This window comes from Arvicanthis niloticus, chromosome 2 (assembly GCF_011762505.2).
Source record: "Arvicanthis niloticus isolate mArvNil1 chromosome 2, mArvNil1.pat.X, whole genome shotgun sequence".
NCBI classification, from domain to species: Eukaryota; Metazoa; Chordata; class Mammalia; order Rodentia; family Muridae; genus Arvicanthis; species Arvicanthis niloticus.
In genome coordinates this window covers 134,807,279-134,820,157 of record NC_047659.1, presented here as the reverse complement: position 1 = coordinate 134,820,157, position 12,879 = coordinate 134,807,279, and the positions used below count along the sequence as shown (strand labels likewise).

Here is a 12,879-nt window from a genome sequence, read left to right as displayed (position 1 = left end):
ACCTCTCTCTCTGTCTCTCTGTCTCTGTCTCTCTGTGTACGTGTGCTGTGTGTATATATGTGTGTGTGCTGTATGTATTGTATGCTGTGCTGTGTGTGTGTGTGTGTGAGAGAGAGACAGAGAGAGAGAGAGAGAGAGAGAGAGAGAGAGAGAGAGAGAGGAGAGAGAGAGAGAGAGAGAGAGGAGAGAGAGAGAATGTGTGTCTCATGCACCCCAGGCTTCTCTTTGCTTTCACTACACAGCAAGAATTATCTAGAACCTCTGATCCTCCTTCCTTCACCTCCCAAGTGCCACACCTGGTTTGTACAGTGCTGGGATTGAACCTAGGATGCTATGAATGCCAGAGAGCCCTCTGCCAACTGAGTACTGCTCCAGCCTCGCCCCTGACCACTGGGCATTACCAGTGTGTGTTGCCACAGCCAGGTCTCACACACATCTATGTACATGGGAGTGCCATGGCAGTGGGGACTCTGCCGCCCGCTGCCCTTTCTCCGAGTATCTTCCTGTCTTTACATTAGATTAGTTGCTCCACCCTGGTTGTGCAGGGACATGTGGCTCACAGTTGTCAGCTAGAACATTCCATCTCTTCTGCTCTGGAGTCTGGGTCAGGAACAGGATGGAGCCTAGTCAGAGGGAGCCCTGGGACTTCAGGGAGCTGTCCTAGGCAGGAACGGCTCTCTGTTGGTGGGACTTGCAGCTTAGAAGAGCTTAGGGCTAGGCCTGCCACTGCAGTGGGAGAACTTGCAGACACTGAAGCCCACACACAGCGAAACAGCGGATTTCCGATATCATTTGAGTGACATAACACATCCCCCCTCTGAGGTGCTGAGGTCCCCCGTCCCAGTGGCTCCCACTATACCTGACTTCAAGAGGGCTGTTCATCCCTATACATAACCTGTGATTCATGGTCTCCTCAGCTCCCTCATCCCATCTCCCACCCTTGTGCTAAGCATTGCCACATGACCCAGGATGGCACTGAGGACCAACACGTGCTCCTTTGGGAAGTGCTGAGAGCGGGAACTCTCTGACTTTCAAAGACCAGAGTTGACAGGTACTGTCTGTGTCACCACATGGAGACCACTCTGTAGGAGCGAAGGCCACTCAGAAGAAAGCACACAAAAACGAATCAAGCTTCCCACGAGCTCACTGTAGGTGATGCATGTATGTGTGCACACGTGGCAGCTGGAGGATGGCTTGTAGAATCAGGTTATTTTCCTTCTACCCTTAGTGGCTGCCAGTGATTAAACTCAGATTGTCGGGCTTATGCACTGAGCCCAAGACGTGACATCAGATGCCCACGATGGCACTGGAGCACCTGGATCCAGCTGTACCTGATGCCAGTTGCATCCCAGATATGATAGTACATGAGTCACTAATGTCTCATTTTTCTGAAACCAACATGGGTTAGGGTTCTGATTCTTGAAATTGAAAGAGGCCTCCTGACAGTCGGGAAAAATCTGTGCCATTCTTTGGCCATGCTCTCCCCTCTTTACTCCCACACTAAAATTAATCCAGATACATGTATCATCCTGCACTGAGGCATGAAGCCACCACAATGTTGGGGCTGCTAGGGGTTGCAAGGAAGGGCTCGCTTGGTACTCACTGTAAGGGGGGATTCCATAGGCTTGCGCTGGAGGTGGGTACGTCGTATAGGGTGGTGCCTGCTGGATGCCTGTGCTGTACTGTGTCTGGCCATAGGCTGCCATGGCTGCAGAGGACTGACCAGGAGTGACACAAGGGTGAGACCTGGGGGGAAGGAGAGATGGTTAAGTCTCCCAGTCCAGTCCAGCATCTCATTCCTTGGATCCTGAGATCAATACCATTTTCCTCAGGCATCGTGCTTCCCAGAGCAAAGGCATCATCCCATACCTCACATTTCATCTTGTTCTTGTTTTCCCTGGGAACCAAGATGTGTTTGCCATCTTCAGTGTTGCCAGATTCTACTGCAGGTCAGAGCTCCCTCTAACAAGATGTGGGCAGATGTGTTGTAAACCATGGCCTGTGACCAGCCCTCCTTTCCCTCTCTTTGGGTAGAAACGGAGATGTCGTCGCAGTATCAAAGCTATAACCCAGGGATGCTGGATCCCTGCGCTGGCCAGCACAGGGAAGCCTTCTAGAGAGTTCTACCAGCTCCACATCAGACTTCACATGGGAAACATAAAACCTTTGTTGTGGAGCTCTTCATGTTTGCCCATTACTGTGGCCAGCCTGATTATCCATCTTTGCGTATACACCTGTGAGATGCTGTGCACAGACGCCTGCACACGCATGGAGGCAGCAGGTTGACACCCAGTATCTTCTGTTGTCACTCCCCACCTTAGTTTTTGAGACTTAGTTTTGAGTGTCTCCCCTAAACTCAGGGCTCTCTTGTTTGGCTGGCCTGGCTGACCAATGAGCTCCAGGGATCTTCCTGACGCCATATGCCCAGCACCGGAGTTACTGATGTAAGAGACCATGCCTGTATCTCCACCGTCATCTGGACTCTATGTGACTGTCACTAGACTGTCTGCACTACACCCACCATTCCAGCATGAGAGAAGCTCAGTGAGAGACTCTGTCTCAAAAAATTAGGTGGAGAGTGACTGAGGGAGACAGCTAATGTTGACCTCTGACCTCCACACCAATGTGCCTGCATTCACACATGCACACACTCACAGGAGCACATACATGTGCACACCCATGTCCCACACATCCCACAGGCCTTACAACCCTACCACACCACACACACACATCCCATCCTCCCACATCATATCACACATACACATACACACACCTCATTATTCTACACACCCTACACATCCCCCATGGGTAACACACACACACACACACACACACACACACACACACACACACTCCCAGAGAAAGGAAGTGGCTCTCTTACTGGAAGAAACAGTCCAGGAGGCTTTACTGAGCTCGGCGGCTGCCAGTGCTACAATGTCTTCCTGAGAGAGAAGCAGCCTAGGCCAATGCCTCCACCAGGGCTCCTCTGTGGCATTCAGAGGGAGAGATCTCTGGAATCCTGGTAGGGCTCCATCTGGCCAGGTCTAACCTGAGGATTCTCTATCTCCTCACTAGAGCCTTTCTGAGACAGGGCTATGCCCTCTCCTCTCTCACCCCCGGGCTCACATGGACTTTGGGACTGAGGAATCTCAGGTGAATGTTGGAGCTGAAGAAAGGACCAAGGGACAGATGGAGTGAGTGGCAATAGGGCGATGGTGTAGGAGACAGGGAGACAGCAGGAAGAGAAGAGGGGAGCCAGAGGCAGGGGAGGAAGAAGAGGAGGGGGAGGAGTCTAAACAGGAAAAGGAAAGAATGGTAAAAAAGCAAAGTCCAGAAAGAAGACTAGAGCAGACGGAGAACACGAAAAAAGCCCATTCTTTTTTTTTTTTTTTTTTGGTTTTTCGAGACAGGGCTTCTCTGTGTAGCCCTGGTTGTCCTGGGACTCACTTTGTAGACCAGGCTGGCCTCGAACTCAGAAATCCGCCTGCCTCTGCCTCCCAAGTGCTGGGATTAAAAGGCGTGTGCCACCACTGCCCGGCTGAAAGAGCCCATTCTAAACAACTCATCTGTACTTTGTGGGACCGGTCACTCAATGGTCCCGTTTCCTAGATAGGGAAACTGAGGTTCAGGCAATCAGGCTATTTGTGCTAGGCCATCTAGCTGTTTCCATACCAGCATTCTTATTTGTCAAATCAGTTCCAGAGCACCCTCAACCCCCACCCCAGCCTCCACCTTCTGAAGAAATAATAAGTAAGAAAAAAAGGGGCCTGACCAGAGTACTCACTTTGCAAAGAGCTGAGGCACACTCAGAGCGGCCGATCTGGAGATGCCTGGGGAGAGAAAGAAACACAGGTTTAGCTACTGAGGCACCACCTATGGCTCCGAACAGAGCTTGAAGAGAGTTGTTGCTGAGGGCTTTCTCCACCACACAAGCTTCTCGGAGGTAAAGCACTGAAGTGCTCTCCTTTCCCTGGGCTCTGGGTATACCTGCTCTGCAGGTACTGCAGGAAGGCAGGCACAGAAAACACACAGAGTGTCTAGGAACCTCATGTGGAATCCACGCTCTGCATGCTGCACAGATGGGGAGACGGAGGCAAAAAGTATATGCCAGGGAGGTCACATGATCACAGGAGGCAACCAAGAGCTACAGCATAAAGGTTCAGGCTAGCTCTAACCACAGGACTTTTCCTTGTTCTCTCCTTCCATTTCCCTTCTTCCTTCTCCCTCCTCCTCCCCTCCTTTCTCCTCCTTTTCTTGCTTCTCTGTCTCTTCTTTCTCTTTCTTTTCCTCTCCTCCTCTTCCTCCCCTCCCCATACCGGCTCCCTCCTGTTTTCCCCCTTACCCTTCCCTCTCCCCTCCTTGTTGTGCAGGTGCAAGTGTGCACACTTACAGAGACCAGAGGACAACCCCATGTGTCATTCCTTGCATTTGGTTTTTGAGATGCAGTTTGCCATTGGCCTGGGACGTGCCAGTAGGCTGCCTACCCAACAAGTCCCAAGGGAGGCTCCTGTTTCCACGTGTCCAGTGCTGGGATTACAAATGCAGCAGACACCATGCCCAGGACGTTTACAGAGATTCTGGGGGTTAGATTCAGGTCCTCACCCTTATGCAGTAAGCACTTTACAGCCTGAACCACCTCTCCAGCCCAGATATCATCTGATGACATCACCTTCCTATTCCTCCTCCAATTCTAATTGGTCAGGTTCAGGTCAGGCTGGCTCCAGCTCATTCAAGGAACACACTTCTCACCCCTGAAATTTGGGCACAAATGTCCTATGTTCCTGGACACCTGCTGTTCAGCTACCACTGGTGACAATGGAAGGTGACAGGCTTAGCAGGGAGAGCTTTTTCTATGTCATAATTGATCTGGATGGTTCTCTGGAGGGCATTTTTGTGCCTCATCATCTCAAACAACACTATTCCATATCCTCAACCAGCCCGGATGAATTCTGGAAGGGGACAGGATGTCCCCATTCACCCAGTTCCTCTTCAAGTCCGCTGACTCTGAGCCTCTCTCCAACTCCCTCACTTCAGTCTGGAACCTGGCAGCCTCCTCCACTTCCAGACTCAGAAACTTCTTCCACATGTACGTGTGAGATGACATCCATTTTTTACCCAGCATTCCCTGTGTGCCAAGCTTCCTGCTAATCGCTTTCTCTGCATTGATGATTTTAATCCCCAGGTGAAGAGCCAGAGGCTGGAGGGTGATTAACCAAGGGCCTATGATCTGAATCCCAGATGCCCAGCCCTGCAGTCTGTCTCAACCATGACACTACAAGCCAAGAGACAGCCAGCAGTGTAACCGCAGTAAGTATTCCCTTAGGAGTTGACTGTGGACCAGGCCTAGTGGTAATGGCTTAGACATGGGATCTTGTTTAATTCTTGCTATAGGACCACGAGGCAGGCAAAGCCATCTTCCTTCCACCCTCTGTCCAGAAGCTCCATAATGGAGTACATCTGCACCTGAAACCAAGAGATACGTGAGCCTGATCATGTAAGTCAAGCCCGCCCCACCCCCAACTCTGCTGAGTCTCCTTGAACTTTGTCTAGAGTCACAACTGAGCTCAGTCAGATACATAGAACTGTCTACATGACTGCACAGACTGCCAGCATGCACTGATCATGGTAAGACTCTAAGTTCAGCTTCACTCTACTTATGGATGCGAGGGGGGGTGTGTGTTCATACACACGCATTGAGTTATGGCATAAGATATACTTCTTACACACCACACTTAAAAACCCAAAAAGGTCAGAGCAGGATTGGTTTGGTGTCAGGGAAAGTTCCGGCATTCACTTGGTGCCTCCTGACACTTCCCCTGATCCTGAGGCCTTTGCCTCAGGTGGGCCCCACATGGCCCCCTTTCTCTTCTCTCACTTGTGTCTGAAGCAGTCAGCCTCACTGTTGGCAAAAGCTCGAGTGTGCAGAGAAAATTCAGAAGTCATTGAATTAAACACTTGTCATGTTTTCCTTAATAAATATGCAAATGCTCACTAAAATGGAACCCACGGAGATATTCCTATGGGCTCCTGTTAGCTGGCTGTCCCAGGCATCTGAAGTATCTTTCCTTCCAGTTGCCACGTAGTGTTTGGCATGGCCGCATTGTTCAGGTTTTCTTGCTTCCACCCCCTTCCTGAACCCTTCAGCCACCTGCCTCCCCCCTCCCCACGCAGCCAGGCCTCCCCTCTCTACTGCTCTTCACACTTCCGGTCACCACCCAGCCAGGGGGGAAAGAGCTGGGAGGCAGAGTGGTTTTCCTCAGCACACTGGGCTCTTGAAGAGAGCCTTTAACTCTTTCCTCCTGTATCACATTTAAACTTGCCCTCCAGGGACACAATGAGGACCCAGAAGGTGGGCAGACCCCTTTACCCTTTCCCTCCTGGCTAGGATGGCACAGATTTCACTGAAAGTTGGCCCGTGTCTGTGGGTGTAGGGCTGCTGTGAGACTCCACGAAGGTTAGAGATTCTGGGTTGTGCAGGACAGTGAGTGGCCAGGCCTTCCCCAGGGATGGAGCAGAGCCTTTGGTGTGACTGCCATGCTCCTCCTGTCTGTGACTGCTGTGCTCCTGCTGATCTGTGACTGCTGTGCTCCTCCTGTCTGTGACTGCCGTGCTCCTGCTGATCTGTGACTGCCGTGCTCCTGCTGATCTGTGACTGCTGTGCTCCTGCTGTCTGTGACTGCTGTGCTCCTGCTGTCTGTGACTGCTGTGCTCCTGCTGATCAGTGACTGTTGTGCTCCTGCTGTCTGTGACTGCTGTGCTCCTGCTGATCAGTGACTGCTGTGCTCCTGCTGTCTGTGACTGCTGTGCTCCTGCTGTCTGTGACTGCTGTGCTCCTGCTGATCTGTGACTGCTGTGCTCCTGCTGTCTGTGACTGCTGTGCTCCTGCTGTCTGTGACTGCTGTGCTCCTCTGTCTGTGACTGCTGTGCTCCTGCTGATCAGTGACTGCTGTGCTCCTCCTGTCTGTGACTGCTGTGCTCCTGCTGATCTGTGACTGCCGTGCTCCTCCTGTCTGTGATTGCTGTGTTCCTGCTGTCTGTGACTGCTGTGCTCCTGCTGTCTGTGACTGCTGTGCTCCTCCTGTCTGTGACTGCCATGCTCCTCCTGTCTGTGACTGCTGTGCTCCTGCTGATCTGTGACTGCTGTGCTCCTCCTGTCTGTGACTGCCGTGCTCCTCCTGTCTGTGACTGCCGTGCTCCTCCTGTCTGTGACTGCTGTGCTCCTGCTGATCTGTGACTGCCGTGCTCCTGCTGATCTGTGACTGCTGTGCTCCTCTGTCTGTGACTGCTGTGCTCCTCCTGTCTGTGACTGCTGTGCTCCTGCTGATCTGTGACTGCTGTGCTCCTGCTGTCTGTGACTGCTGTGCTCCTGCTGTCTGTGACTGCTGTGCTCCTCCTGTCTGTGACTGCTGTGCTCCTGCTGTCTGTGACTGCCATGCTCCTCCTGTCTGTGACTGCTGTGCTCCTTCTTATCTGTGACTGCTGTGCTCTTCCTGTCTGTGACTGCCATGCTCCTGCTGTCTGTGACTGCTGTGCTCCTGCTGATCTGTGACTGCTGGTCTCTGGGAAGAATGTGGATCAATGGTCACTCTGTATTTGTTGCAGCCAAATGCTCAGGAAGTGGCTTGATAGAGGGTCACTGTGGATGAGGCTAGCCCCAGGGTGACTGCTGGAAGAGCAGGCAATGCTGTGACAGTCCTATAGGAGACGATGCAGGCAGCCTCAGTGATGCTTGGGGTGCCCTTCTCCCCTTCCCCTGAGGTGCCCATCTTACTACTTCTGTCTTTTTTCTTTAAGAGAGAGAGAGAGAGAGAGAGAGAGAGAGAGAGAGAGAGAGAGAGAGAATGGTGTACTGTGGTATGTATGTATGTGTTTGGTCGCGCGAGCGTGTGTGTGTGTGTGTGTGTGTGTGTGTGTGTGTTTGCCTGTTAGTCTGTGAGGGAAGTGGATGCATAAGACAAAAGAGGGCATCAGGTCCCCTGGGACTGGAGTAACAGGCCACAGTGAGCTACTTGGTTTGGGTGTTGGCAACTGGACTCAGGTTCTCTGCAACAGCAGTGTGTGCTCTTAACCACTGAGCCATCTCTCCAGAGCAAGGCCCAGCTTTCATATGTAAAAACGACAGGAGGAGTCTGTGTGTGTGTGTGTGTGTGTGTGTGTGTGTGTGTGTGCGCGCGCACGCGTGTGCATTGTATGAGCTTGTGTGAAGGACACACCCAGTATTCATTCACGCATGCACTCAGTACTTAGCATTCACTGTGAGCCAAGTTGACAAGTCAGCTGGCTTCATGTTCTTTCCTAAGAAAGCAGGTGGGGCTCATGTGTTCAGGTTTGATGTTAAATCTCGCCTCTGTGTACCCCAACTGTGTGGCACTGTGCCCACCATTTTTTTTTTTTGAGGCTCACTTTTCTCATCTGAAGCATGGAGCAACAACAGCCTGTATCTGCAGAAGTCCAGGCTACCAAGTGCCAGCTCCAGCTGCTTCTATCTTTGAAACCTCTCCCCGCCTCAGCAGCCATTTTCTTCTGAGAGCTCATTTGACATCAGTACGCCTTTAACCATCCTCACAGAGATGCTGCCAAACTAAGGACTCTGAAAGCAGTCACTACTGGCACACAGCGCGACTGAGGCCCCGGGCTTAGTCTAAACTGATCTTCAGTGAGTCGAGATGACTTCTGATGTCAGAGAGATGTCTCAGGTGTGTATGTGTCAACAAGATGCACCCACTCGTCTTCCCCAAGTGTGTCACTGGCATCACTCGCAACCAGAAAGAGCAGTGTTAGGAGCCCAGAAGTGTGCCTCAGTGTCTTCTCGCATGGGGGCACTTTAACAGACACCTCATTTGCTCCTCACAGTGGTGTTGCTGAGGGCAGAGGTGAGTGGGGAACAGTCTCAGAGTATGCTTTAGGGGGTCATAAATATGCACTCCCAAGTTGATTTTAATGCATGCTAGGAGCATAACGAGGGGATGCAAGCCAAAATTTTCTGAAGCTGGTTTGAGTTGCTCGCTTGAAAGTGAATTCATTTAGAAGTTGTTGCTTTTCTCCTTTGTAGCAGTAGGCATAGCAAGAGGCCGCCAGATCTCAGTCTGGTGAGGGTGTAAACAGTGAAACCTGGGCTCCTGCTCTCCGGTGTGAGGCATGGTGGAATCCCCAGCAGTTGGCACCCTTGTTTCTAGGGTGGGAGCTGGAACATCCAGGATGTCTGAGCATCTCAGAGGTACCGATGCTCAGGATGCACAGAGAAGGAACACAAAGTAGATTGGGTTTCTTGGATCAGCATCCAGCCAGACCAGCCTCAGGCTGGAGCTGGCCAGAGTAAAACTGAAAAGCCCAGTCTGAGGCAGGAGGGGGAGGAGAGTCAGAGAGCTGCGCAGGTTCATGTCCCTTGATGGAATTATGTTTAAAGCTTTTCAAAGACGCGCTTGAGTTTTAAAAGAGGAATCTTCCACTTGCCTTCTTAGTATCCAGAACTTTGACCTCTTCCTTCCAGAAGGCAGGACATAATGCAGATCCGACTATCACTTGAGCAGGAGTGAAGGAAGGGACAGAGTGGCTTTGCCAAGTGGCTATTGCAAGCTGGGGGCAGTGAGCTCACCTAAGTGTTACCTGTTTTATCCCTGAAAGAATCGGTTAGCATTAACTGTCATCTCGACACAAGTTACAATCATCTGCGAGAAAGGCCTTCGATTCAGGAATTGCCTAGATCCGACGGCTTGTGAGCGTGCCAGTAGGGGACTTAACTGATGTAGGAGGATACACCTCATCATGGATGACAATCCCTAAGCAGATGATCTCTTGCTGTATAAGCAAGTCAGCCAAGCATGAGCCTAGGACGGAGCCAGAGAGTGAGTCACCGAGCAGTGTGGCTTCATGGCTTCTGCTTCAGGTCCTCACCCTGATGGCCCTCCAGGATACACTGTCACATGCATTGTGTAAGTCAAAGAACCTGTTTCCTCTCTGAAGTTGCTTTTGGTTATAGAGTGTTTAACCACCGAAAAGTAGAGAAGGTGGAAATTAGCACCAGGATGTTGTTGTGATGCAGTTAAGCGTGTGGGCTTTACGCCTTTGGGGTATTCTGTTGCGGGACTGTGGAGGGTTTTGGAATTTAAGCTGGGAAAAACGATTAAGTGTTTAGAGATTGATGGAATGCTTTCTGGGAGCTCAGACACCAAGAATGCAGAAAGAAATGTGGACTGTGGCGGCCTGGCTTGTGAGGTTTTAGAAGGAGGTAATTTCTATCTTTGCCATTTGTGTGATATTTTGAATTAAGAACCTGTGGTTGCTTTCAGCCAGGGTCGAAGAATCAGCCGGGATTAATGAGACCAGCTTATTGAGGTAAAATTCTTTCCGTGCTTCATTAGGACAATGGAAAGGATTTCCTCAGGGCTGTACCCAGAAGCTAATGTTCAAGTGACACCTGAACTTGACAACACATAAGCGTCTCCCCTGTGGTTCCGGTTTTAAAGGTATGAAAGCTACAGGATTAAAGGAGTCGTGGCAAGCATGAAACCTGACAATGGGTTGCACCGTTTGCGTTTCTGAAGAAAGGCCAAGAGAGGCCACTGGTGAAGGTGCAGCCTTCACATCACAGATGGTGCATGTGTGGGATGTCTACCAAGGACAGAAACACGAGTGGTGGAGCTGATCTCGGACTACAAGACAAGCTTTGTGTGCCAGGAATGGCAGAGCTGGGAAGTGAGGCCGACCACGGCTCTTGGAGTCCAGAAGATCACGGATGAGCTCCAGATGTCATACATTGAGCTATAGAATTCAGTCTCGCACTTCTGGATTTTAGTTTTGCTTTTGTCTTTCCTTGTGGGATAAGAAAGTTTATAACTTGTTTGTTTGTTTATTTATTTAATTTTGTTGAGGCTCACAGTTAAGAGACTTAGGATTTTACAAAGGACCTCGGACTTTTAAAGTGTTGAAAGTTGTATTTTATTTTATAATATAATATAATATAATATTTTATAATATAATATTAACATGAAGCGTTGGGGACAAAGGATTGAAAGGTTATGGCTTAGAAGTGATATGATTTGGGTCAAATTGGTAAGAGGTAGAGGTCTTCATTAGCTTTAATTTCTACCTTGACATAGCCTGGAGTCAACTGAGAGAAAAGTCTCAGTTGACACCATGGAATTGTCCAGACTGGCCTGTGGGAATGTCTTTTGGGAGACTGATGATTAATCAATGGGCCCAAGCCACTATGGGTGTCACCATCCATAGGCCGGTGCTCCTGGGTTATATAAGAAAGCTGGCTGATAGCACATATGTCCAACTGGTGGGCAAAACCAGCGAAGGCAAACGCAAGGACAAATCTTTTACAACCAGAACTCAGTTCAGTACGGGCTTTGGTACATACAAGGACTATGATACACAAGGCAGCTCGGAGAGGGGTGGGGGTGTTGATGGGGAGGTTGGTTAGTTTATAATTAAAAGCATAGGTAATGAGAAAACAAAGGTGCATGAAGCATTATTCCAATGTCTATGTGACAAATGAATATTAAGACAAGAAACCTGGCAAGCATGAGTCTCCGAGCGAGCCAGAGAGCAGCGTGCTCCTCTGTGGTTTCTGCTTCAAGCTCCTGCTTTGAGTTATTGCCCTGACAGCCCTCAGTGGTGGACTGTGGCCTAGAAATACAAGCCAAAGAAACTCTTTTCTCCCCCAAGTCACTTTGGTCAGAGGGTTTTATCACGACAACAGAGACAAGACTAGAGGAGAATCCAAGAGGGGGCTGCAATGACCCGAACCTTAGGGAGGCAACAAACTGGGTAGGGGACATGAGGACAAACTGGGCAGGGGACATGAGGACAACTTTGCTAATGGTTCAAAGTTAATACTGACCTGAAATTAGCTCATCTCCCAGCACCACTGTCTGCATCCGTGTTTCAAAGTGCACAACCACTCACCCATCTACCCAACTACTCACCCATATATCTACCCAACCTCCTAGCTACTCACTCATCCATCCATCTACCGATCTGTCTATCTATCCACCCGTCCATCTATCAATCATCTATCTATCCATCCACCAATCATCTACCAATCATTTATTCATCCATTTCTCTATTCACCCATGATCACATCTACCAACCTACTTATTCATCGGTCCATCATCCATCCATGCAGCCATCCATCCCTGCAGCCATCTATACATCCATCTCTGCATCCATTCCTGCATCCATGCATCCATGCATCCTCCCATCCATCCATCTATCCATTCATCCATTTATCCATCCATCCATCCATCCATAATTCTGAAGTTCATCTATAATCCAGGAGCTGAGCTATGTACTACATAGGAAGGGGATTTAAAGGCATATGCAGGAATGAAGCACCATCACTGGTGGACTCTAGACAAGTGCCACACTGCTGAGCTATGCTCTCGGCGCTTCACTTTGAGGCAGGTGCTCTACCACCGAGCCGCACCCTCAGGTCCGCGATTCAAAATGACCACCAAGTGTTTTCTGTGGTGGTGATAGAGAAGGAAGGGAGGAGGAAGCCAGATTCATAGGACTGGACTAGAAATACATTCCCAAGTGACCCTGTTCTGTGGTAATGTCAGCATTTCTTGGAACTAGAGATGAGGAAGGGCCCGATACAGAGCCAGATCTCAGGAGCATCAAAGATGAAAGGGAGGAGCAGGGACTCATCTAAGGGATGGTGGGCAGGTGGGAAGGCAGATCTCTTGTAGCTGAAGGATTCAGCACCTCAAAGGAAAGTAGAATTTGATGCAGATGCTCCCCAGTTTTCACAAAGTCATCATCTTTGCACAACATACCAGGAAGACCAAACTAATGCACACTCAGGGCCAGCCTGCCACCTGCCTCTGATCCCTGTGGTTATTTGATTCAGAGGGTGACAATGGTCTACGT

General features: G+C 50.1%; 1 protein-coding gene across 2 annotated transcripts in view; it reads right to left on the bottom strand.

Moving 5' to 3' along the window:
* Eya2 (EYA transcriptional coactivator and phosphatase 2) overlaps window positions 1-12,879 on the bottom strand; it is a 164,492-nt gene that overhangs the window by 82,960 nt on the left and 68,653 nt on the right. For both annotated transcript variants that reach the window (XM_034496514.2, XM_076930237.1), the window contains exons 3-4: window positions 3,785-3,830; window positions 1,604-1,746 (exon numbers count right to left, since the gene is read on the bottom strand). In XM_034496514.2, coding sequence (XP_034352405.1) covers window positions 1,604-1,746; window positions 3,785-3,830 — 189 coding nt within the window. The remainder of the gene's footprint in view (window positions 1-1,603; window positions 1,747-3,784; window positions 3,831-12,879) is intronic.